Genomic DNA, 22,500 nt, shown 5'->3' with positions numbered 1-22,500 from the left:
GGATCCATCCATTCTAAATATCAGAGCACATTGATTTTATAACAAATCCAATATTCAGTACTTTGATAATCCAGTATTTAGACTAATTCAGTATTGAAAATAACGATTTTGTGTTAAGTGCAATTTTTAATAAAGATGGATATTTAATGCTTTTATAAAAGTTGAATTTTGTATCGGTTATTATATATATTATACAATTTTTTATTTGTAACTTTTGAAAATAAAATTTGAAAATTTTATAAATATTTATTTTTTAGAGTCTATAGTTTCTTTCATAATTTCTCAAATTTAACTATTGAAACTCGCGTGTATATGTAATTTTATTTTATAATTAAAAAATTTTTATGAATGTGTATGGAAAATGTTAACTTTGCACAATAAATATATATTTCTTTCTATAATATACATTTTTTTCATTTAAAAATATTTTGAAAATCAGGAAATTGTCAGAGAATTTTTTTTTTTTGGGGGGGGGGGAGTTGAGTAAATACGCTGTAAAACCTTACTTTCTTTCGCTGTTATATTCTCTCTCTGTTTATATCTTACTACTAAATTACAGTAATCATTTTATTATTTCTAACTACGAGTTTAAATAGTTTTTTCTGACTCGTGAATTAATTTTATTTTCAGTAGTGACTGATTATATTGACACGAATCTCACATTTTTCTTCTTTGTCGTGGCACACGAAGATTATGCGATATCATATAAGATAACACGTGCATGTACACACACACACACACACACACACACACACACACACACACACACACACACACACACACACACGTATACACACAAGAGAATGCAATATGTGTACGTGACGATGGAACGTTAAAGGACAATGTCACGCCGTAATGAGCCTGGAAATTCATCGATGCTTCGCTCAAATCGCTATAAATGTCACTTAATGCGCCTAACGCGTCACTTTCCCTCTCGCGCCACCCTATCAAAGTGCCCTTATTCCGCGGGGAAAGTATAAAAACACGGAGAAAGAGACGTACGTCATAGCGGCACAACTGCTGCATAACTTGATTCCTTAAGGAGTTTAAAAGTTCTCGCTCGCAACATTGCGAACATTCCATCTCCGGAATCTTTCCGGAATTTGTTCCATTTCCAAATAAATAGATCCCGTTTATCCCGAATTTGTGCGTACTTTTCTAGATTCCGACGGGATTTTCTCATCTTTTTCTCTAAAATTCAGAAATTCATTTCCGCCGGAGGGAAAGACAAGTCTTTCTGAAAAATGCGATCGTCGAGGAGACGAGACGTCACTTATCTCGAAAATTAAACTGTTTTGAAATTCGAATTACTTACGCCAAAGTGACGTATTCGACTGAATTTCCGCCAAGGCGGAAGGCATGCGCGAAAAGTTAAAAGCTGCGATGAACCGCCGCGTGTTCCTTTCGGGGTTCGGGGGCTTGCTAAATTGCGCGCGCGGATAAATCTCAGCAGAAATCTCGGCGGTAATTGAACGCGCGAGTGACGGCGTCGCGCGTGTTCACGGGGAACGATGTCTGTAATTTTTCTAACAAGACACGCATTCCGGCGAGATAGCCCATTATCTGCGGCACACGCCGGAAGCCGCGCCGTATTTATACGTATGTTGTCGTCGCGCAACGGCGCGGCTAGGGTTGTTGCCATATTAAAATTTTCAAAACTAGGACTTACAAGTCAACAAAACCCCCGCCCCCCCCCCCCCTCGTCCTCCGGAAACATTTCGGGGGTTGCAACACCGGACGTACACAAAAATGCGCTTAAATTAATAAAATTATTGATTAGAACAGTAAGTGAATCATTATTTCACATCTAATTGTTTATTAGCATTCAGAACAGAAAGAGAAATTTGAACTGGAAAATAAACGAATACAGACACTACTTTGATTAAAAGTAAGTTGTATTATAGGTTTAGTTTAAATTTTATTAGGTATTAAAATTAAAAAAGTTTTAACTCTTTCATGTGATACCCATGTGCTGTTTGGTAATGCAGAGTAAATGCGAGAGGAAGCAAAACAAAGTATTTAGAAGCTTTCCTGAAACCCCGGACGCTTGTAATTATCCCGGACGTTTTCAAAAAATCCCCCCCGCGGGATTCGCGAAATTTAGCTTTAATTACGCTTCGCATGTCGAGCTTAAAATTGAATCGGAAACTCGGTAAGAGGCGTGCGTCGTGCTCGCAAGACAGGTCGCTGCGCTACTTCGATTGACGGCACATAGGATGATATTTTTTTTGATATTAAAAAATATAAAAGATGTAAAATTTATATTTATATGTTTACAACCAAAAAAGGATTTGGTTTACAATATTAACCGAGCCCTACACTCACCACTCGTAACGTATACCAAGATATTATCGTAAAGATGTTTATTTATTATCGATATAATTAATTAAAATATTATTAATATTATAGAATATTTGATAAAAATACTATTTCGCATCCTCGCGCGATTTATTGCGTGGTATATTCCGTGTAGATGTCGCTTTTAGGCGAACGAGCGGATGAGTATAAGCAGGGAAATTCAGGCTTATTCATGGGACGACACTTCTCTATAAATGGATCAAAATTCTAAAGCAGCCGATCAACTTACGCATAACAATCATGCCACCGTAACACGAGATCTCTCCTTTTTTTTTTTTTTTTTCTTTTTTTCTTTCTTCATGTAAAATAGCATCTGACATTGAATGCGTTTGTCACGAAAATGGGTACACGACGTTGTAGATAAAGCACGTAGCAGAAGTATCATCAGTTAAAATAAGCATAATTATATTTTAGTGAGGTGATATGTCCATTTTGTTCGCGATATCGTGAATAATCTGAAATATGTGTGCAGTAATAATCACATTTACAATCACAATATTGTTATACATGGATTATATTATTCTTAGTATTGAATTAAGAAATATTGAATTTCGGTAAATTTCGAAAAATTTATGTGTATGTTTATGAATTTTTATTACATTTATTGAAAAAATATTAGATTGTATTGAAATAAATCTAAAAATTATATGCTACTTAAGGAAAAACAGTGCGTTTCTGCGAGATTTTCTAATAATACTCACTCACATGAAAGATCCTGATGTCCGACGAATTTTAAAATATTAATGAATTTTTGGAACTTACTGAGGATTAGGAAATAAATTTCCTGATCAATTTCCAATTATTCCAGTTTTATCTAAGTGAGGACGTTGAATTTCTAGGAAGGAAAATTAGGAAGTTACATATTGATTAAGGAAACATTATAATCAATTGTCAATTTAACTTTTATCACGTAGTGCAAAATCGGGAGCTATAACGATTTCCAAATTTTTATAATTACGCGGAGGATTTCAATATAATGAAAATTGTATGTTATTAGATCGCTATATATAAACTAGACAGTATCGAGATAATGAGAGAAATAAATTATTAATATTTCTGATGTTATCGCAAAATGTTATATAAAACATAGAATTATGGTATCGCGATATTAAAGTTGAATGCTTGTTTGGGTTAAAGTTACTATATATAATTATAATTATGTAATATCATATATGAAATCATCAGAATATAATCCTCCAATCAATCTAATTTTATGCAAAAACTGTATGTAGAAGCAACCTCTGGAACCACTCTGTTCTGTTTTAGAGATACAAATGAGTAACGATATTTCGTTCGTTTAATTTTAAGCAGGTGGTAAAGGAGATGTTAATTTTGTCCTTGAGTTATTAGACTAATTTGCCAAGAAGATGTTTATTAGATTATTAGATTTATTTATATTTAATTGCTTGTTAGGTAATTATTGATATAATTTATTCAGAATATCAAGGAGTTATGAAAAAAGATAATAATATTCAATTGAGCAAGTGTGATATTCAATTGAGCTAACAAAAACCCAAGTCTAAAGGAGAGTGTTATGAAAAAGCCTGTTTTTATTGTGCTCGAGGAAAGTATCAAATATTATTTCTCAATTTTTGAGGTAAGAAAAATAGTGCTAATTAAAAATACTCATTATATGACAGACACACATGAAAAATTGAGTTAACAATTGAGAAAACATATGACATCAAAGTCATATCGCGAGACTGTGCTATATGTATTAATGGTACATAGTATGATATATCATTTTTTGACATTAAAAATATAGAATGTCTTATAAAAATGTTATATTTAATAGTGAAAACATCGGACAATGAAAAATTTACGTGCGCCTGCATCAGAGTTGCTATATCAAAATTTTTAAAACTCACAGGTTACAAATTTCATTCGGACATTTTCATTTCTAGATACATACATAACTTTTAATAATTTTTAAAATTTTAATAATTTTTTTTTTTTAAGAGAGCGATATGGTTTCTCTGTAAAAAAAAAGAAAAGCTAAAATAATCAAAAAATGTAATAATTCAATATTTTCCAATTTCCTTGAAATCTTTGACATAATTATCCTGAATTTTCAGAAAATTTTTCAGGTTCTAAAGAAGAGGAAACCCGAGAAAAAGAAGTTAAATAACCTTAGTCTGCACTAAACATGTCCGAGTTATATTCCTACATACATAAACTTTTCGTTGTAATTTTCGTTATTAAATATAATATTTTTATATATAGATATTCTATATTTTTAGAGTGCGATACGTCATGTTTTTGACAAAACATGACGCGTTACACTTTGCCATCGGTATATAACGACTTGTTTTGCAAATGATCACGATGCCACGCATGTTGATTTAATCCTGATTCATTCCAATCTAAACTCGATTTTTTTTTATGCGTTCTCGTCACGTGACGTAATTTTTACCTAGCATCGGATTTCTCTCCTTAAAAGCTATTAGAAATTATGAATATATTTTACCTTTCCCACAGCAAAAGCAGGACATTTCGTAATACTTTTCTGTGAATTTTTAAAACGACCGGTCCATCTTTTGTGAAATTTAGTAAGGTTGTTATTAGGAATAGCGCGTTAGCTTTTCTTAAATCCTGTCAGGTATAGGACCTGTCACCACGATACAATAGCAATACTCGAATATCGAGAATGGGGATTACGGTCGCTCTTGTATTTGGCAATGTGGTAGTATTTGTACAATTTGTTTCTGTGTCGAATACATTGTAACGTTTGCAGATTTGTGCCTCTAGCCTAAATCCTATCTTCGCCCGCATTTATATTCCACTTATTAAAAGCTGTTTCCTCAGAACAAAATACCATCTTACTGAGTACGAAAAAAAAAATCACGGTATGATTACAAGTTATTTAGCATTTTCATTAAAGAAAGTTTTCTGAAATTTATATTCACGACGAATAACACGAAATGGCACGTACGAAAAGATATCTTTTGGTCATTCTTTTTCTACTTGGTTTGCTAAGCGAGATTATATTTTCCGTTTTCTCGCTCGCAATCTTTCGAAGCATCACATCTGACAAGCTATTTAAATGATTAAGATATGTTTTTATAAATGATATGTGTGATGACAAGTGATTAATAATTTTTCGGATTAGGTTCTTTAGATAATATTTCAAATATTTTGCTTTCGTAAAAGTTCTTCGAATGATGAGAGACATTTCTCTGCCATTTTTCTCTCTCTTAATAAGTTGAAATAATTTCTTTTTTTTTCCAAATATTGCATTTTCTATTAAAAATATTAATCTCTATCTTGAGATACGGACCTTGATTGGTATGAAATTCGAATTTTCATTGAGTTCCTGTTGTGCATTTTGATGATAATGTCAAGCTTACGCTGATAGAATTTGCTAAGGCTAAAATTCGACCAACTTATCATGAATAATTAGCAAATTATTTTAATTTCTTTTCGTAATTTTAATATATTTTTAAAAGGCCACCGTACTCGCGCTGTCACATGCGCGTTAATTATTTATTTTTGTTATATTCATTAATAACATATGCTAAATTTTAGGTTTATATTTTATTATATATCATGAATAAAATTAATAGTGACGTTATGAAATATGATCAAATGAATAATAACTACATACGAAATATGATACATTAATAAATAACTACGAAATGAGGAATACTAAATTAATATCGCGATTATACAGTTTCAAATATGATATGTAAAATTTACGGCAAAGATACTATAAAAGATACGGAATGTCAAACAAATTTTGATTATATTGTAAAAAGTAAAAATAATTAATTATATTATATATAAAAAAAAATAAAATTTAATCCATAGTACAATTGATATGTATAATCATATTAATGTAAACTACGAAATTCAATTTAAAAATCTATCAAAATCAATAAGATCGGCTTATTCTTTGCATCTACATTTTTATTAATTAGATCATTAGGCCTTATTTTTAGTTAGAACTTATACGATTCATCCTTTTCTCTTAATGTTGGATAAAAGAAAAGAAAAGATGAACGATGCAAGAAGTTTAACTAAAAAGTTTAGCTATAGACATTTCGCTGACACTTCATCGGTTTCCTTGAGATTTGACACTCACAGTGCGTGCTCACCCTTATATACCTACAAGCATGCGCACCTGTAAGAAAACCCGCTCTTACAAAGAAAGGATACGTGGGGGGAGGGTGGGAGGAAGCGGTGCAGGGAAGGAAGAAACGAAGAAGTGGACACGATGCACAATGGTAAATTTTCTCTCTTAGGTGTAAGCGAGTGAGCTAGAGTCGTGAGTCAGAGATTCAAGGGAGGGGGAAACTTGCATTCTCTCTTGGTGTCTTCCTCATACTATCAGGACGAGAGAGAGAGAGGGAGAGAGAGAGAGAGAGAGAGAGAGAGAGAGAGAGAAAACAGAGAGAGGAAGCATCGTTTTGGAGTTCAAAGAAATCAGAAATGCTCGTTGCCACTAAGATATTTCAGATTCTTAGTCGGATCACCTATTTTCCAAATATATAACGCGGTGTTTTTAGGATTGATGAAAAGATTACACAGTTCACAAAGTCCTTGCGGAACAGAATTTTTTAGAATCCAGAAAGTTACAACAAAAGTTTTTGTTTACAAAACTGTTTTACAGTACCTGTAAATAAATCACTAAGTGGAAATAATTATTGTGAAAAAAGTTGCAGTCTATTCTCTGAATTCATTTGAAACTGACGAGCAAAATTGAATATTCGATTACATGTATAATAATCAAGAGTAGAGTAGTTATTTTCATAGTAGTAGTAGAATAATAATAATAGTGCTGATGTGGTAGTATAGTAGTTGTAATAGTAGTTGTAATAAGTTGTAATGATTGAAAAACGGCCGTATGATTTGCGATTGTGACAATGTCGATCTTGTTTCTTTATTTTGTCGTTTTTTTCCTTTTATGATTTGTGAATGAATCTATATGCAACTCTTATAATTTTCATGTTTGATTTATGTCATTCAATGAGCTTGAAATTCGAATAATTCGTACATCTTTAGATTTTTTAATGCAAGCACTTTGATTTATTTTTCTAAGCTGTGTTCCAAAACTCTTCTCGACGAGTAAAGTAGCATTTACTTGACCAATTAGGACAAAAACAACAAAGGTTTTTTTGGTTCTGATTGCACAATTAAATGCGACTCTATTGAGAGTTCTAAATTTTATTCATATATTTCAGGGTCTAGTATTATCCTCGCTTTCTTTTTTGCATTTTTTTGCATTTTGCTTTTCTCTCTTTGTTTGCCCGTTTTAAATTTTTCTACTGCGTAAATGCATTCACACAAGTTTTAACTGGCTCAAGGTCGCAATTTAAGAAAGGAACTTGAGTGGCGGATGAGTTGACCAATCCGTAGTCGAAACGTTTTACAGGAGAAAAAGAGGAAAATGTTCGACTCTGATTGGTGGATTTTAGCTTAAATTCTTTTTTGCGTGTCACTTAGGCTAAATGACTTCAACAACTATTAGGTTATAGGTTATATCAAAGAAGATTAAAACTATTAAAATTACTAAATTACTAAACAAAATGACAGCGACATTTACAAAATCCATGTGCACGTAAATTTCGTCAGTAATAATAATAATAAAATTCGAAAATGGATATATTGAAATTTAAAAGATTTTCGGGTACGGTACTCTTTTGACAAATTTGGAAATGGCGGGGACGAGATTCCGGGGGTTCGGGGGATGGGGAGGGGAGGGGGGGGGGAGAGGGGGAGGAAAGAGAGAAAGAAAATGAATGGGGGAGAGTCGGTTGTCTCTGTGGAGGCCTTAAAGCCAAGCCAGTCTCTTCTCTTTCTTTCAGAATAGTTATTCAGTGGAGGACGCGGAACAATTAAAGAGGAGAGACGACGAGTGTCCGCCGTAAGAAGGGAATTTTCGGAAGAGGATGCTCGGCAGTTGGGGCTGGGAAGAAGAATCGGAGTTGGGAGAGGGTACAGCAGCCCCGTCGCAAGAGAGACAAAGACGAGAGAGCCCAGACTCGACGCATCCTGTCCCCGACAGTCGGGTGCTGAGGTATGCACCCAGCCGGTGTCACCACCCTCCCAGCTACAGCTCGCCACATTTCAGCACGCAGCCTCCTCTCGACTGTACAGACTGTGAGTATATATATATATATATATATATATATACACGTTGTGCCAACGCTACGCGTTATCTTGAGCTTGATACAACGAATATATACGGAATATAGGGACGAAAACGCACATTGTGCGCGAGACCCAGTTAACCCACCCACCCCCGGGGAAACATTGAAAGATCATCATTCATTAAGAATGAACTTGCGGACTCACCTTTCGCTGTCTGTGGAAGTATCCTCTGGAAAAATTTGAAAAATTACTGGTATACATATCGATAATAAGTTAATTTACGTAGTTTACTACGTAATTAAATAATAATCTGAAAGTTGCCGCTTTCCGTTGCTGCTTTTTTTTTGGGATATTTCCGTAATCGGAATATCGCACCTAACGTTGTTAAAAGATATCCTCGATACATTCTTTCGACGAGATGAATGTTATCGAAATATTTAACTTTTTTTTTGTTATATTATGTTAAAATTATTAGACATTGTAGAGAATATTATATAAGAATCGGTGAACTTTAAACAGAAAAATATACATCTTTAACTTAGCGATGTATATCATACATGTCTCTTTTGTAAATGAAGCCATATTTTTATTTTTTGTGTCTCACAAACGGACGCATAGTTATAGGACTAAGTGAGATGAATGATAAATACTTGTATTCTGATATCTAAGACACAGTAGATATAAAAATAGGTCTCCGATTTAAGGACACGTGGTCACTCGTGGAATTCAAGTCGAGGCTAAATCTGAATATTCTGGTCGAGTTCGATGTTGCGTTCGAAATAATCGATAAGTTCGGTCAACTTAAATGTTTCCGATTACCCTCGATATATCATATGCCATCACAAATAAAAGTAAAACTTTCTATCTAGGAAAGCTTGCCTGAAAAATATTTAAAAAGCTTCTTGAAGAATAATTTCAAAAGTATCATGTTACTTTATTTTCTTTTATTTGTCTTTACATGATACATTATCCTTTTTTCATCATCCCTTTTAAGTTTTAGACTTTCTTTTAAGATTTAGAAACTTTTTCTAAAATGCTCACTTATACTCCTATCCTCACTCAAAAGATTTGAATCCACATTTACGATATACTGTCCAATATTATTTTTTGGAAAAACAAACTTTATTTACTTTCTTAAAATTTATTTATTTCTCGATGACGAATAATGTTAACGATAATCGGCATAAATCTTCAGAGCAGCGTGAGGTGGCCAAGATGCTGACTGCTCACCCTGAGATGCACGAGAAGCGGGACAGCCTCGGGAGCGGGCAATATGGGGCAGGCGGGGGTGGTGGCACTTCGATTGAGGAGAAATCTATTCCGGAACAACCACCCCCGCCTCCCGCACCGCCACAACGAGACCCATCGGATCCCACTATCAGCGCTAAGAAGCTTCCAAAGAAACGAAAATTCGATCTATCCGAGCTTGAGGAGATGGACAAAACTAGCAATGTCACCAGCAACATCAATAATATGGTCAACATACGGGGGCCAACTATGCCGCTTGGCGGCCAATCGGTTTTAGGACAGCAACCGAGCTTATCAACTACTACCAGCCGGCAATCGCCGCAACAACAAGAGTCCGATTGCTATCAAGTACGTTGATAAGTGGATGATTGATAAATAGTCGAAATTTTAATGTTATTACTCGGATATTTCATTGAGAGATATTTATGAATGTATATATGCAGCCATCTAAACAGAACAATATATATATATATATATATATATATATATATATATATTGTTCTGTTTAGATTATATTGTGATTGATTATAGAATATTAATACAAGATCCGGTGTGCTAGGTATAATAAGAAATAGGCATAAGTAGGAATAAAGACATAGTATAAGTAGGATAGTAGGAATAAGTAGTGAAGAATCTAGTTATTTAAGAAAAGAAAATTTAGAGAGGACCAGTTCGGGGGATGGCGTTAGAATTTTGGTAAAATTGAGGAAACTTGGAGAAAATAAATAAATATTGGATAGGAGAAGAAAAAAGAATGTGTGTTTTCTGTGAAGAAGGAAAGCACAAGAACATTATGTTAAAGAATGCCAGAGAACTAAAAGATGGTGAACGGAGATAGGTAAGGACAAGGAAACGATTTTGAGGAGAATATGGGGAGAAGATCTAGATTGGAAAAAAGGAAAGGTACTAAAGAAAATATGAATAGAAATGGAAAGAGAATGTAAAAAGAAAATGCGAAAATGTGATAAGATAAGCTGTGATAGGTGTAAATATGCTAATAAGTTAATAAATGTAAGGAGTAAAAAGGTGGAACAGGGAGAATTGTATTGTTTTGCATTGTAGTATATTGTATAGCGTTGTATTTATGTAAACGAAGAACGAGAAATTATGTAAAAATGAGATTAGAGTAAGTTAGAGAATAAGGTGGATGAAATGAATGAGGATAAGGATTTTATATTATAAATCAAGGTCCCTTCTTGGCTATATGGTTTGAAGAGTAAATAAATAAATTTCAATTCTATTCTAATATTAATACACTTTCAAAATTTCAATGTTTGACATTAACGTCTTTTAATATACACAAAGAATAATAATACATATAATTATTAATCTTATAACGAGAAATCTAATTTTACATAATAGAAAATAATTTTAATGAAACAAATTAAATATCATATTTATCTAATATTTGTAATGTTTTATCTTTCACTTGAAATTATACATAAATTTCTGTTTTGTTGTTTAGATACCCCCAGCTCATTCGGTTGTAGTGTTACCTCCTCAAAATACAGCGGTGGATTACTCTCTCCGCGAGGAACCTTCACGTTCTCGTCCTCGTCTTGCTATTGATCTCAGTGAGTGGCGCGATCATAGAGTGTTAGCTTTAAGGGATTCATATTATTACCCGGGTGTTATACGTAACGTTGTTCACGGTGAGATTTTAATTGAATTCGACTGCGATGGGAAGGTAATGCGTTATAGTGACGTTCTTGGTACGAGACGATACGACGTAATAGGCGATGCAAGCCCGTCTCTGGGACAAGTGACTTTGGACACAAAGGTTTGCATCAGGTGTCCAATTGCGAACAATCATGTGGAGGCGACGAAGGTGTTTGTAAAGGGGACAGTGTGCAAGATATTAACGAAGCCTTATCGTTTTGTTGTGAAAATACCGCGGGAGGACGATCAGAGTGATAGTTATGTTGTCAAACGCGCGGACTTACGGCTAGTGCAACCTCCATGGGCGGAAGAATTGGAGGAGGGATTGGAGGAATGTGATCCTACAAGAGTTGAGACCATCGGTAATTACTCATTATATTATTTATATATAATCAACAAAACTTATTGTCATTTTTCTAAGAAAATAATAATAGTAATCTTTGTCTTTTTAAAATTTATCAGAACACGGGTATCGTAATAATACCACGGAAGCTCCGACAGCAGTGCCAATTTTGCAAATCCATCATAGTTCTCACCACACAGCGCATATGTCAAGTCATAACGACACAAGCTATTATAGAACGACCGGTACCAGTCCTCTCATGACTTTAAATCCTGCGCATTCTGCCACAACGTTAAGTAATGGCAGTCGACCGTACGACGACTTAGAAAGCGAAGATGATTTAGACAGAGAAGATATTACATTTCCTTCGGATGCAGGTTGGATATAGCATAAAGTTTTTTAAAGCATTTTTGTATACAGTTACTCGAAATATCAGTTATGTTATTACAATTTGTAATGTAATTTTCGTGTTGCGTGCGCGCGCGAAAAATTGAATGCTTATTTGTATTTTAATAAACAGATTATTGAATTATTTATTTAACGGTTCTCGCAAAAATTTTATTTTCTATATTATAAGAAAAGCTTAAGGTCTTTAACGAGAGAAATTTAATCAAAACAATAGTATAGTAATTCAAGTATATTCAACTGACAGATGCAAAATTGTCAGGGAGCAGCAAAAGAAGCAGTATGCAGAGCCGAGGAAGTACCAGTAGCCTAGTAGAACAACGTAGTATAACGCCTCGTTCTCAGGCAGCCACACCCAGGTATTAATTCTATCGAATACAATAATTTTGCTTAAAATAAAATATAGTAGCAGTTGTACTTATTCAAAATTGTATACTTGCTTGCTTTTTTTCATTAAACAGATCTCAGGCGGCAACGCCACATAGGTATAAAAAGGGTGATATAGTGGTAACACCGAGTGGAGTAAGAAAAAAATACAATGGGAAACAATGGCGCCGACTTTGTAGTAGGAAGGACTGTAACAAGGAAAGCCAGCGAAGAGGATACTGTTCCCGTCATCTTAGCTTAAAAGGATCTGGTCTTAGAGGCCCTACGAATACATTTCCTGGGTATGAAGATTCACTTATTAGAATTGTCTTGGAGATCTTTTAACAATTGTTTGATTTTATTCTTATTATTTATTTTTTTTTCTTAGGAATTTACAAGAAATGTAATATCACAATTTATTTATCCGATTACATTTTGTACTTGTTTCTGTTTATGATTCCAAAAATATATTTTCTTTTCTTAAATTTTATAAATATATGAGATAGGGAGAATGGGAAGATGGGAAGAACTGAAAATGAAACAAACTAACATTTTTACTTGATTATTTTATTATGAAACTGTTGTCTTAACAATTATTTAATACATATAAATTTATTATGATTTTTTTCTTTGTTATTTATAGTGGTAAAATGGACGGCGAAGAAACATCGAGAGATTCCGATACTTCACCAAATTACGTTGACAGAAGAATTGCGGGTAGATTCGATCAAGATGAAACTGAAGCTGCTAATATGCTTGGTACATATTTTCTGTACATTTAGTAAAAAAATAAGAATCTTTTCTTTGTGTGTGTGTGTGTGTGTGTGTGTGTGTGTGTGTGTGTGTGTGTGTGTGTGTGTGTGTGTGTGTGTGTGTGTGTGTGTTTGTGTTTGTGTGTGTGTGTGTGTGTGTGTGTGTGTGTGTGTGTGTGTGTGTGTGTGTGTGTGTGTGTGTGTTAGAGAAAATTATAAAATTTCAATATATAGCACACTTTGAGTAAGAATTCATCATATATTACAACTAACTTTTAATTTGTTTATATAGATAGTCTATATATCGGTATTTGATATAAAATAATAATAATGTAAGATATTTTTATACAATAATAATTTTTTTATATTAAATCTATTATTGTACAGTGTCTTTGGGGAGCTCTAGATCGGCTACGCCAGCCTTTTCGTCACCGACGGGCCAGTCTTCTATATCGCCGTGTATAAATCAATCGCCGGTGCCGCCGTTGGGGCTCAACCAGAATAATGTATTCATGCCTATTTCGAGTCCCGCTCATCACGCGACTCCGCTGATTTCGCCCGGTGCAAAATGGAAGCATTCACCCACGCAATCGAACTTTTTAGTCCAGTATCCGCAACAAGTGATAAAACCCGAGCCGAATCGAGTAGACAGAAATCGACCGATTCCGATTTCCGCCAGTTTAGGAACAAGCGTCATAAGAATCTCTCCGGTGAGTCGCAGTATGCAACCCGGGCAGAATCCGAATCTGTCATGGTCGGAGCAGAGCCCGCCACCGACGAGACATCCTTCGGTTGTGACATCGATCGCCCAGCAACAGCAAGGCATAATCTTGCAACATGCGCTAACATCGAGTAACGATTTTCCCAATCAGACTGAGATGCCCGAACAGAGTCCGCAATTGATAAAACCGCCACTCTCGCCTCACATGCCTCTATCCACTATCTCGGTACCGCAGAATCTGACGCTTGTACATAAGACGCTGGAGCAACCTGTCGACTATGCGCCGTCACCACAGTCTCAGGGCCAGCCGATTTATGTAATGCACGAAAAAAAGTATCTTGTGATAAAGAACAGTATGGACATGTCGGCACCATCGGGCACACACATAAGCAATCAGGATGACAAGTATCGGCAGAGCCTGATCAACCATCCAGGCCAACTGTCGGCATCCACGTTGCATCAAGTTCAGTGTCAACAACCACCTCAATCACCTGCGGTTTCATCCGTCCACATTGACAAACTGCCTGTTCTGCAATCTGTAAGTTAACATGCTACATAATGAATTGCTAAATTAGGCTTGTTGTTGGAACACATTAACAATATCGTATTAGTATTATTCACATGTATGGTATAGGTAAGTTGAACATATCTCATTGCTTGTTGTTAGGTGAATAAAGTGAGTACACACACGACTGTGCATATGGACATGCAGAGGAATCAGCCGCCGCCTACGAGTGCCGTAATGACATCCACTACAGAGGCGTCCAATCCGTCTACTCCGACAAGCGTCTTCCAGCACGTAATTGTTCAGCCAGGACATTTGGTGCAAATTCCAAAAACCCAACCTCCTAGAGAAGAGAATCCAAAAAACAATGGTGCCCTCTGTAAGTTTCATATTATGAATAAGGTTGTTTGGATATAAACGGTTCCTTTTTTTGTACATAAAGGTTTTAAACATAAAGGTTTTCCTTTATGTTTAATTCCTTTATATCTCAATTAATTTGTATAAATTTTAGTTTAAGTTTGTGAAAGTTATCATGTTACGTTGTGTTGCTTTTGTTTTTACCTCGTTTCGCTATTTTGGCTGTGTTCCAAAACCTGCCAGTACTGAAAATCTATAGTTCACGTAATATATGCTATACATTATTAGCGCTGACGGTAAATTTTAGAACACAGCTTTGCATATTGCTTACAACGATGATTTTTAATGTCATAATATGTCGAATCGATGGTACAAGCAAATTTGACTAAACGGTAAGGCTTTCACAGATGGCAGCCACGAAGTTCCTCCTGCATACCAGCCCCATCCCCCATCATTACTGAACAATGCAGCGCGCGCCTGGAGAAAAGGTTTGAGTTCTGACTGCCAACTGAAATGTATCAAGCCTGTGAAATTGCTGTAGGTTGCAGTTTGTCAATGGCATAAAACACAAACATTTGTTTGTTATATTCAAATGTTATAAGTGCTTAATTATGTTTTAAATGTTTATCGTATCTTTCTCTTTTTTTTTATTTCATTTACGCATTCATTTTATACACTCTAATAATACAAGCTCAGATATTCACTGTCACTACTGAACAAAGTTTATATCACATATATTATAATTTTTTAATACTGGTGATGAATATCGGAACATAATTATATTCTTTATTATTGTGTCAATGTTGTGAGGGGGGGATAAGTATTTCATTTTTTAAAATAAAATTATACTATTATACTGTATAAATATTTGATTCACCTTAGTTGTGAATATTTTTTTTAATATCCAATATTTTTACTTTTGCGAACTCTTCTCGTATACCATTGACAATCTTGCAATAGACGCAATTAATTAACAAAGTGTATCCTCATCTCTTTTCATTTCATTTAACATGTACAACCAAGCATTTCTCTAAAAAAAGCTAAACTTTAATGCTGGGGAAGGCTATCTGTTAGCATTGGATTATCCGCAAAGTTTGTGTGAATTTCTTAAAATACAAAAAACAAATTTTTATGTACAAATAATTTTTTATTACTAAATTTTTATTTAATTACATATTACCGTTTTGTTTTACTTTATTCTTTCATTGTCTTTTATAAAGACAACAAATCTCAACATATTATCTCAACAAATTATGTAATACATTGTACTAAAAAATACCTATTAATAATTGGCACAAACTTTATGGACAAATCAATACTTTACCCTTAGGTCACAATTATTAAATATTTTATATAATGTTACAATTGCTATATAAATATCAAACTTAAATATACTTTAAATAATTTTCAAAATAGTAAGAATGGCTTCTCAATACTTTTGTCCTTGATATTTTATCAAATTAATATTAGTACCTCAATTCTTTTTATTAATCCACTAATCTATTTTTTTTAAATATAGCAATGAAAATCTCTGTATAAAATCCATAACATTACTTTCTTGGCTGCTACTCCTATATCATTACTAACCACACTCATTGCGACTAACTCACTAACTTCATTGCAGCTTTGTCCTGGCAGACAGCTCTGGAATCAGAGGTGAGCCCTCCTCCTTCTGCTCTGAGTCCACCCCTGAGTGCACCTCCAATACCAATAAGTATGAGCACACCTGCTGAAGATGGTCCTGGTACTGGTCCAGATCCTATAACACCCGCTGAAGAAGAGGATGATGATGTTTTTGAAGCAGAACCAACTCCACCCGCGGAAGTGGAAGCTAACGCTAATAAAAGACGCAGTCAATCGCTTAGTTCTTTGCAGCCACAGACTCCACTGAAGGTAAATATATCAATGATTATTGCATATAATTATTATTTTAATTACTGATCTGAAGTACAATATATAATGAGAAGATATATAATGAGAATATATTCAATGATATTTTTGTATGATGTATTGTATATTTTCGTTATTATTATTGTATTGTATTGTATTATTGTACATTATTGTTATTTTGTTGTAATTGTTAGCAGAAAGACAGAATACGTCGCCCAATGAATGCATTCATGATTTTCTCGAAACGGCATCGCGCCGTCGTGCATCAACGCCATCCCAATCAAGATAATCGTACTGTGTCCAAAATACTAGGAGAATGGTGGTATGCATTGGGACCAGAGGAGAAGCAAAAGTATCACGAGCTTGCCTCGGAAGTGAAAGAAGCACACTTTAAGGCACATCCAGATTGGAAATGGTGTAGTAAAGACAGACGTAAGCCATTGCCAACTAGCTTTAAGGGAAATGAAACCAGGGCAAAATTAAACAGCACTGGAGAGGAAACGGATCCTCTGCAGGGTTCTTCGTCGGAGGATCCATTAGTGATGACCGATGAAGTATCTACTCCAGTTACTACTACGTACAATGACACTTCCAATATTGAGGTAAGAAATTTCGCGACGATTACGCGAAATATAGCATAAGTTATAAATGATGCAAAAAAATAAGCAGTGCGTTTAAAAAGAATACATTGTGAAAAGAAGTTTCTGTTTCATTTTGAATATTTGCTTAGAAAAATATATTTGAATTTATTGACAAAATTATTAATAGATTATAAACCAATCACATACGCAACATCGGATTTCGGAGATCCCTTTGCAAATGGAAAACGCGGAGAATGATATCAAGCAGGACGATGACGCGAATGGATCGGACGACGATCAGATGGTTATCTGTGAGGATCCCCAGCCGGAAATAGATCTGAAGTGCAAAGACAAGTTAACAGACAGTGACAATGAAGCACAAGATGAGGATGTGGATAAGTGTTACCAACCGCAATTTTCGCCCGTGAGCGGTCAAAAGAGGGAAGTGATCAATGTTAAACAGGAAATAACGTGCAGGCCTAAACCGATAAAAGGTAAACCTTTAAAACACAAACACGAATGTAACGTGATACGTTACATAAATATATTTTTAACAATATGAATCTTGATGTTTATTTAGCACGGATACCCTCAACAGGTATAGAATCTACAACAAAATATCACCATATGGATAAAGGCGGTACTGTATCAGTTTTGTCGAGTACGTATCCTTATCACAGTCCTGTCAATCCAACAGGAGTGTCAGGGTTCCAGCCTACCGGTGGCGCTTTCATAACCATGCCGATATCGCCAAAGGTTATTAAGCCAGAACCAGTGAAGAACGAACAGCAGTACAGCACGCAATATAGCGTGAGCAATCTCGTGAGCATCCACACTGAGAACGGACGGAACATGCCTAAATTTACAGCAGCTCCGGTGTTACACACTGTAAGTATAATTGTAACGAGTGGACTTTTTAACATACATTTGCTTTCTTTGCAATTCCATTAAAGACGCTCATCGTAAATGGTATAATACCGCAAATGTATATCACCGCAAATGTATATCACCGCAAACATATTCAGATCATTGAGAATCATCCCCGTCATCGTGCCGATAAGCTCTTCGTTTTCCCATGACGATATTGAAGTTATCTCATCATGACGATTGTCTGCTTAAGAAAGTAGCGCATATGTTTCTTCCGATAGTTTTGAGTAAAAGCTTTTAGGCAGACTCGGAGATTAAGTAACAAGTTTAACGATACTAACAGATTGGATCGAAACCTATGATGGCGCTGTTGAAACAACAGCAGCCGTTGCAGTCTTTAGGCACTGCTCTTCGCCCCTTTACTTCAACTGTCCCTTATCAACCACCGCTCACTCTAACATTGCTCGATAACGATTTGGTGGCTGTTTCCAAACCGCAGCAGGGATCGCAGTACCTTAACCCGACGCCGCCGCACTCGAGGATGTACGGTGGTTTCCAAATACCCATCACTGGTGAGTGTACAAAGATTTTGATTCCCGAGATTGCTCGTTTCTCGAGTATGCATACATAAATAACGAATCTGCGAATTTGCATATAGACGCTGGTAGCCGCAACAATTCGATATCCGTGCAGAGTTTGGCTTCGAACAACAAGATGGAGATTCAAAGCGTGATTGTGAGCAAACCTTATCCTGCAACGTTATCGACGGTTTCCAATACGTCGACTTACAGAGGAATTGGCCATTCCATTGCTCGTCTCGCGGAATCTGAAAACAATGACAATCAATTGGCTACGAATCACGCTCAGTTTTATGGTAATCTTTCTACAAAGTCTGTTTATTAACATTTACACATCACAATTATGCATGATGCTCTTATCATCATTTATCTTTTTGCTTTTGTCTATTACAGTCAGCAATATAAAAACAGAAAGTAACAAGGATTTTGCAAAAAACATAAACATTTCTCTTTCTACAATAAATGAGATACATAAGCAACCATCGACACCTCATACGCCGCATACGCCACAAAATAATCACGGAAACGGTGATCTATCGTCAAGTAAATCGTACACGTTCGATGAAGGGCAAAGCAATGATGTAACGCCAAGTAAAGGTCCGTTCATGCTTGCTCCGACTCCGGCACAACTTGGTCGAGCGCCATTGCAAAGGAGGCAATCAATGGGTATACAACAATATATAATTGTTTCAATATACGCATAAGAACTACAAATATATTACTAAGATAAAACAAAGAATATTTCAAAATTATAGAACATAAAATTGACTGTTTTTTTAATAAAAGCATTGCTGTTAAAAAATATTGTTTTTAACTGATTCAAAATTTAATTATTTATAGTTCAAGGCACAATTAATCTAATAATTACATATTTTTGAGTTTTTATAAAGCGATTTGATAATAAATTGTTTTTTTTTTTTCTTTCCTTTTTTCTTCGCCGGCTTTTCTATTCTTTTTTTTAATTTTAATAGCAATGCCTCCCGCATCAACTGCGGGAGACCATGGGCCAGTGGCATCATCTCAACATTGTGATAATCGACCACAAATAAATACATCTCAAACGACTGAGCAGATGCAACAACAGAATTTAACAGAATCTCATACTTCTCCCTCTCCTTGTACTAAGAAGGGCTCCTTCTTTAAGAAAAACGTGGAGGATGGTATGGACAGGTACTGTCGATACAGTCTCGATTTTTTTTTATTGTACTATAGTTGTATGAGAGATTTCATAATAATATAGACTAGATTAAACTTGATAATATATGAACGCATCGGTCGATAATTACAGAGTTCTCGAACAAGTGAACTTCCAAGAAAAATTCTCATCGTTGCCGGAATTCAAACCGGAGGATATACAAAGCCCGAGTGCGATCAGTAATACTCCGGGTTCATCTAGCCATAGCAGTGCAGCTTCTGGATTACATTTGCAAACACCTATGCAGATGCCAGGTTATCGAAAAAAATCTGCACAAGGACCTCATAGGCCCACAAGTAATTACATAAAATAATCTGCTTATAATTTTCATTGGGTTTGTAATTACGCTCGTGATCCAAATTGTTTTTTTTTTTTTTCTTTCTTTTTTTGTAACAGTGAATGAGGATGAGATCGACTCGGATACACCGATATCAGCTACTCCAAAGTCTACTTCAAGTGTCAAATTGACAGGCACCACATTTTTCGGCCCGGATTTCAACGTTGATGCTTATAGAGCTAACAATGATTTAATGGAAGTCGATGCTACTTCTCCGCGTACGCCAAAAACTCCTGGAAGCAGTGCTGGAAATACCGTAGGATTCGGTAGAGGTGACAACGAACGCGGTCATAGAAAGATCCTGGAACAACGGAGACATTTAGTCATGCAGTTGTTTCAGGAACACGGTTACTTTCCATCCGCGCATGCGACTACCACGTTTCAACTTAACCATGCGGATATATTTCCTACCAAAACAAGCCTGCAATTGAAGATTCGAGAAGTACGACAAAAATTGAAAGCCAATTCGACTCCGAGTGCTAATAGCCTCGTTAGTCCTTTACCGGTGTCCGAATCTTCACCCGTTATAACTGGTAAGTAAAAATTTTGTCTGTGAGCGTTTTGCACGAGCTTTCTCATTTATCATAGATTGATATTGTAATTAATTTCTCGTTGATTCTTCAGGTTCAACTGCTCCTCCAACATCAATGGGAGCTCCACATTCACTGCCTGTAAGCAGTAGTGGTAGCTAGCACCCACGTGCCAACTGTGATACTATGCATCCCCTTACTCCGCAACATGAATACATCATTATTCTTTGAAGAGCAAAGTATATACTAGAAAAATCGTCAGTGTACACTCTCCTTGGAATTTGTAAAGTACTGCGGAAGGCTTTAGTGCAATTTTAAATTACAATGAAGTCAATGCGGATGACATTAGTGGGCATATTGAGACGTGTCGATATATAAATGTCAACGATGATCAACTTTGTATATAATACTGAGATATTAACCATTTGATAAGATATCAGCTATTCTCTTGGAATATGTGTTCGAATATTTGTGTTCGATCATGTGTTGAACAATGAAGAAATTATGAAAATTGCGAATATTCAATTAATGAGCCGCGTTATTTTGCGGTAATTTATGTTTTGTGCATATAAATTTTAACATTGTGTGTTTAATTCTATTATACTATATAGTAACGCACGACAATGGTTGTACATTGAAGCGTGCCTCGAGACTAAACTTTCTTCTTTGAGACGAAAAGACAATACTACACCGCAATATAGATTCAAGAAGGGTTAAAAAACATTTATACGGATATATTATTTCATTATATTTTAAAAATGTAATATTCGCTGCGTAATTCGTAATTGTACAATTGATATTTGTATATCAATACGTCTTGCGTGATTCATGAAAGGCCTAAGCCATTGTTAAATATTGTTGAAAATATGAAGTAAAATTCCATAGAGAAAAAGAGAAACAATTAGAAAGAGAAGGAGAGAGAGAGAGAGAGAAAATTGTAATTGGAACATTACGGAACATAGAATTAACAGAACATTATGAAATGAAATCAGAATTTATATATATATATATATGTATATATTCTATATAATATATATACATATATATAAATATATATACTTTAGAGTTACTTTATATATATATATATATATATATATATACATAAATATCATATATAGATTGGAAAGAAAACTATAGAATGAAAACTGCGATAAACAGCACAAAAATGTATGTAATACACTTATCAGGAACGTTTATTTTGCATGTAAATATTACGGAATAATCTTAAGGCAAAGGATAGTTTGAACAATTGAAATATCTACAATTCTTTATCTTAAGAATTGTACGAGCATCGTAGTCTTCATTTAGATTACGAAACCAGATGAAAATCGTGCCATCGTGCGGCGACAAAATGAAGGGAATATGCATGCGCTATAATTCCCTTTTTAGTGGAGAAATAATTGTTAGATAACTCTGATATATAGATAATATGTAATATGTTTCTGAACATTATTGAAAGTACTTATTCTACTGTTTTTAGAGACTTTGCTAAGATTCAATGCATTAATTTATATTTTATAAGTGTTTTAAAAACGGTCTCATTATTTTTTTTTTTTTTCAATTAATATTTTTCATTTATATTATATTTTTTTCCTTTTTTTTGGCCTTAGTTATAAGCGCTTTTATGTATGCCATTTTTTTTTCTTTTTTTTTTTGGCCGTGACAAATACACATTTTATTGTTACCTTTATTGCATGTACCAAGTACTTAACATGTAC

General features: G+C 34.8%; 1 protein-coding gene across 13 annotated transcripts in view; it reads left to right on the top strand.

Moving 5' to 3' along the window:
• Positions 1–22,500, top strand: part of cic (Putative transcription factor capicua) — a 58,125-nt gene that overhangs the window by 30,950 nt on the left and 4,675 nt on the right. For 5 of the 13 annotated variants that reach the window (XM_089075361.1, XM_089075359.1, XM_089075362.1 and 2 more), the window contains 21 exons: positions 8,163–8,457; positions 9,644–10,044; positions 11,162–11,717; positions 11,818–12,075; positions 12,351–12,462; positions 12,565–12,771; positions 13,113–13,228; positions 13,609–14,480; positions 14,610–14,826; positions 15,212–15,292; positions 16,429–16,697; positions 16,889–17,296; positions 17,463–17,769; positions 17,856–18,163; positions 18,486–18,714; positions 18,801–19,016; positions 19,114–19,386; positions 19,692–19,890; positions 20,009–20,211; positions 20,312–20,785; positions 20,877–22,500. The exon at positions 20,877–22,500 is cut by the window's right edge and continues 4,675 nt beyond it. In XM_089075361.1, the coding sequence (XP_088931487.1) occupies positions 9,664–10,044; positions 11,162–11,717; positions 11,818–12,075; positions 12,351–12,462; positions 12,565–12,771; positions 13,113–13,228; positions 13,609–14,480; positions 14,610–14,826; positions 15,212–15,292; positions 16,429–16,697; positions 16,889–17,296; positions 17,463–17,769; positions 17,856–18,163; positions 18,486–18,714; positions 18,801–19,016; positions 19,114–19,386; positions 19,692–19,890; positions 20,009–20,211; positions 20,312–20,785; positions 20,877–20,944 (5,754 nt within the window). In that variant the 5' untranslated portion in view covers positions 8,163–8,457; positions 9,644–9,663 and the 3' untranslated portion in view covers positions 20,945–22,500. The remainder of the gene's footprint in view (positions 1–8,162; positions 8,458–9,643; positions 10,045–11,161; positions 11,718–11,817; positions 12,076–12,350; positions 12,463–12,564; positions 12,772–13,112; positions 13,229–13,608; positions 14,481–14,609; positions 14,827–15,211; positions 15,293–16,428; positions 16,698–16,888; positions 17,297–17,462; positions 17,770–17,855; positions 18,164–18,485; positions 18,715–18,800; positions 19,017–19,113; positions 19,387–19,691; positions 19,891–20,008; positions 20,212–20,311; positions 20,786–20,876) is intronic. The other 8 variants (XM_089075368.1, XM_089075367.1, XM_089075371.1 and 5 more) reach the window with 8 other exon arrangements.

The sequence above is a fragment of the Pogonomyrmex barbatus genome, unplaced genomic scaffold, assembly GCF_055798465.1.
Source record: "Pogonomyrmex barbatus isolate J1 unplaced genomic scaffold, ASM5579846v1 scaffold19, whole genome shotgun sequence".
Classification (NCBI taxonomy): domain Eukaryota; kingdom Metazoa; phylum Arthropoda; class Insecta; order Hymenoptera; family Formicidae; genus Pogonomyrmex; species Pogonomyrmex barbatus.
The sequence above is the reverse complement of the archived record's forward strand: the minus strand, read 5'-3'. Positions and strand labels throughout refer to the sequence as shown.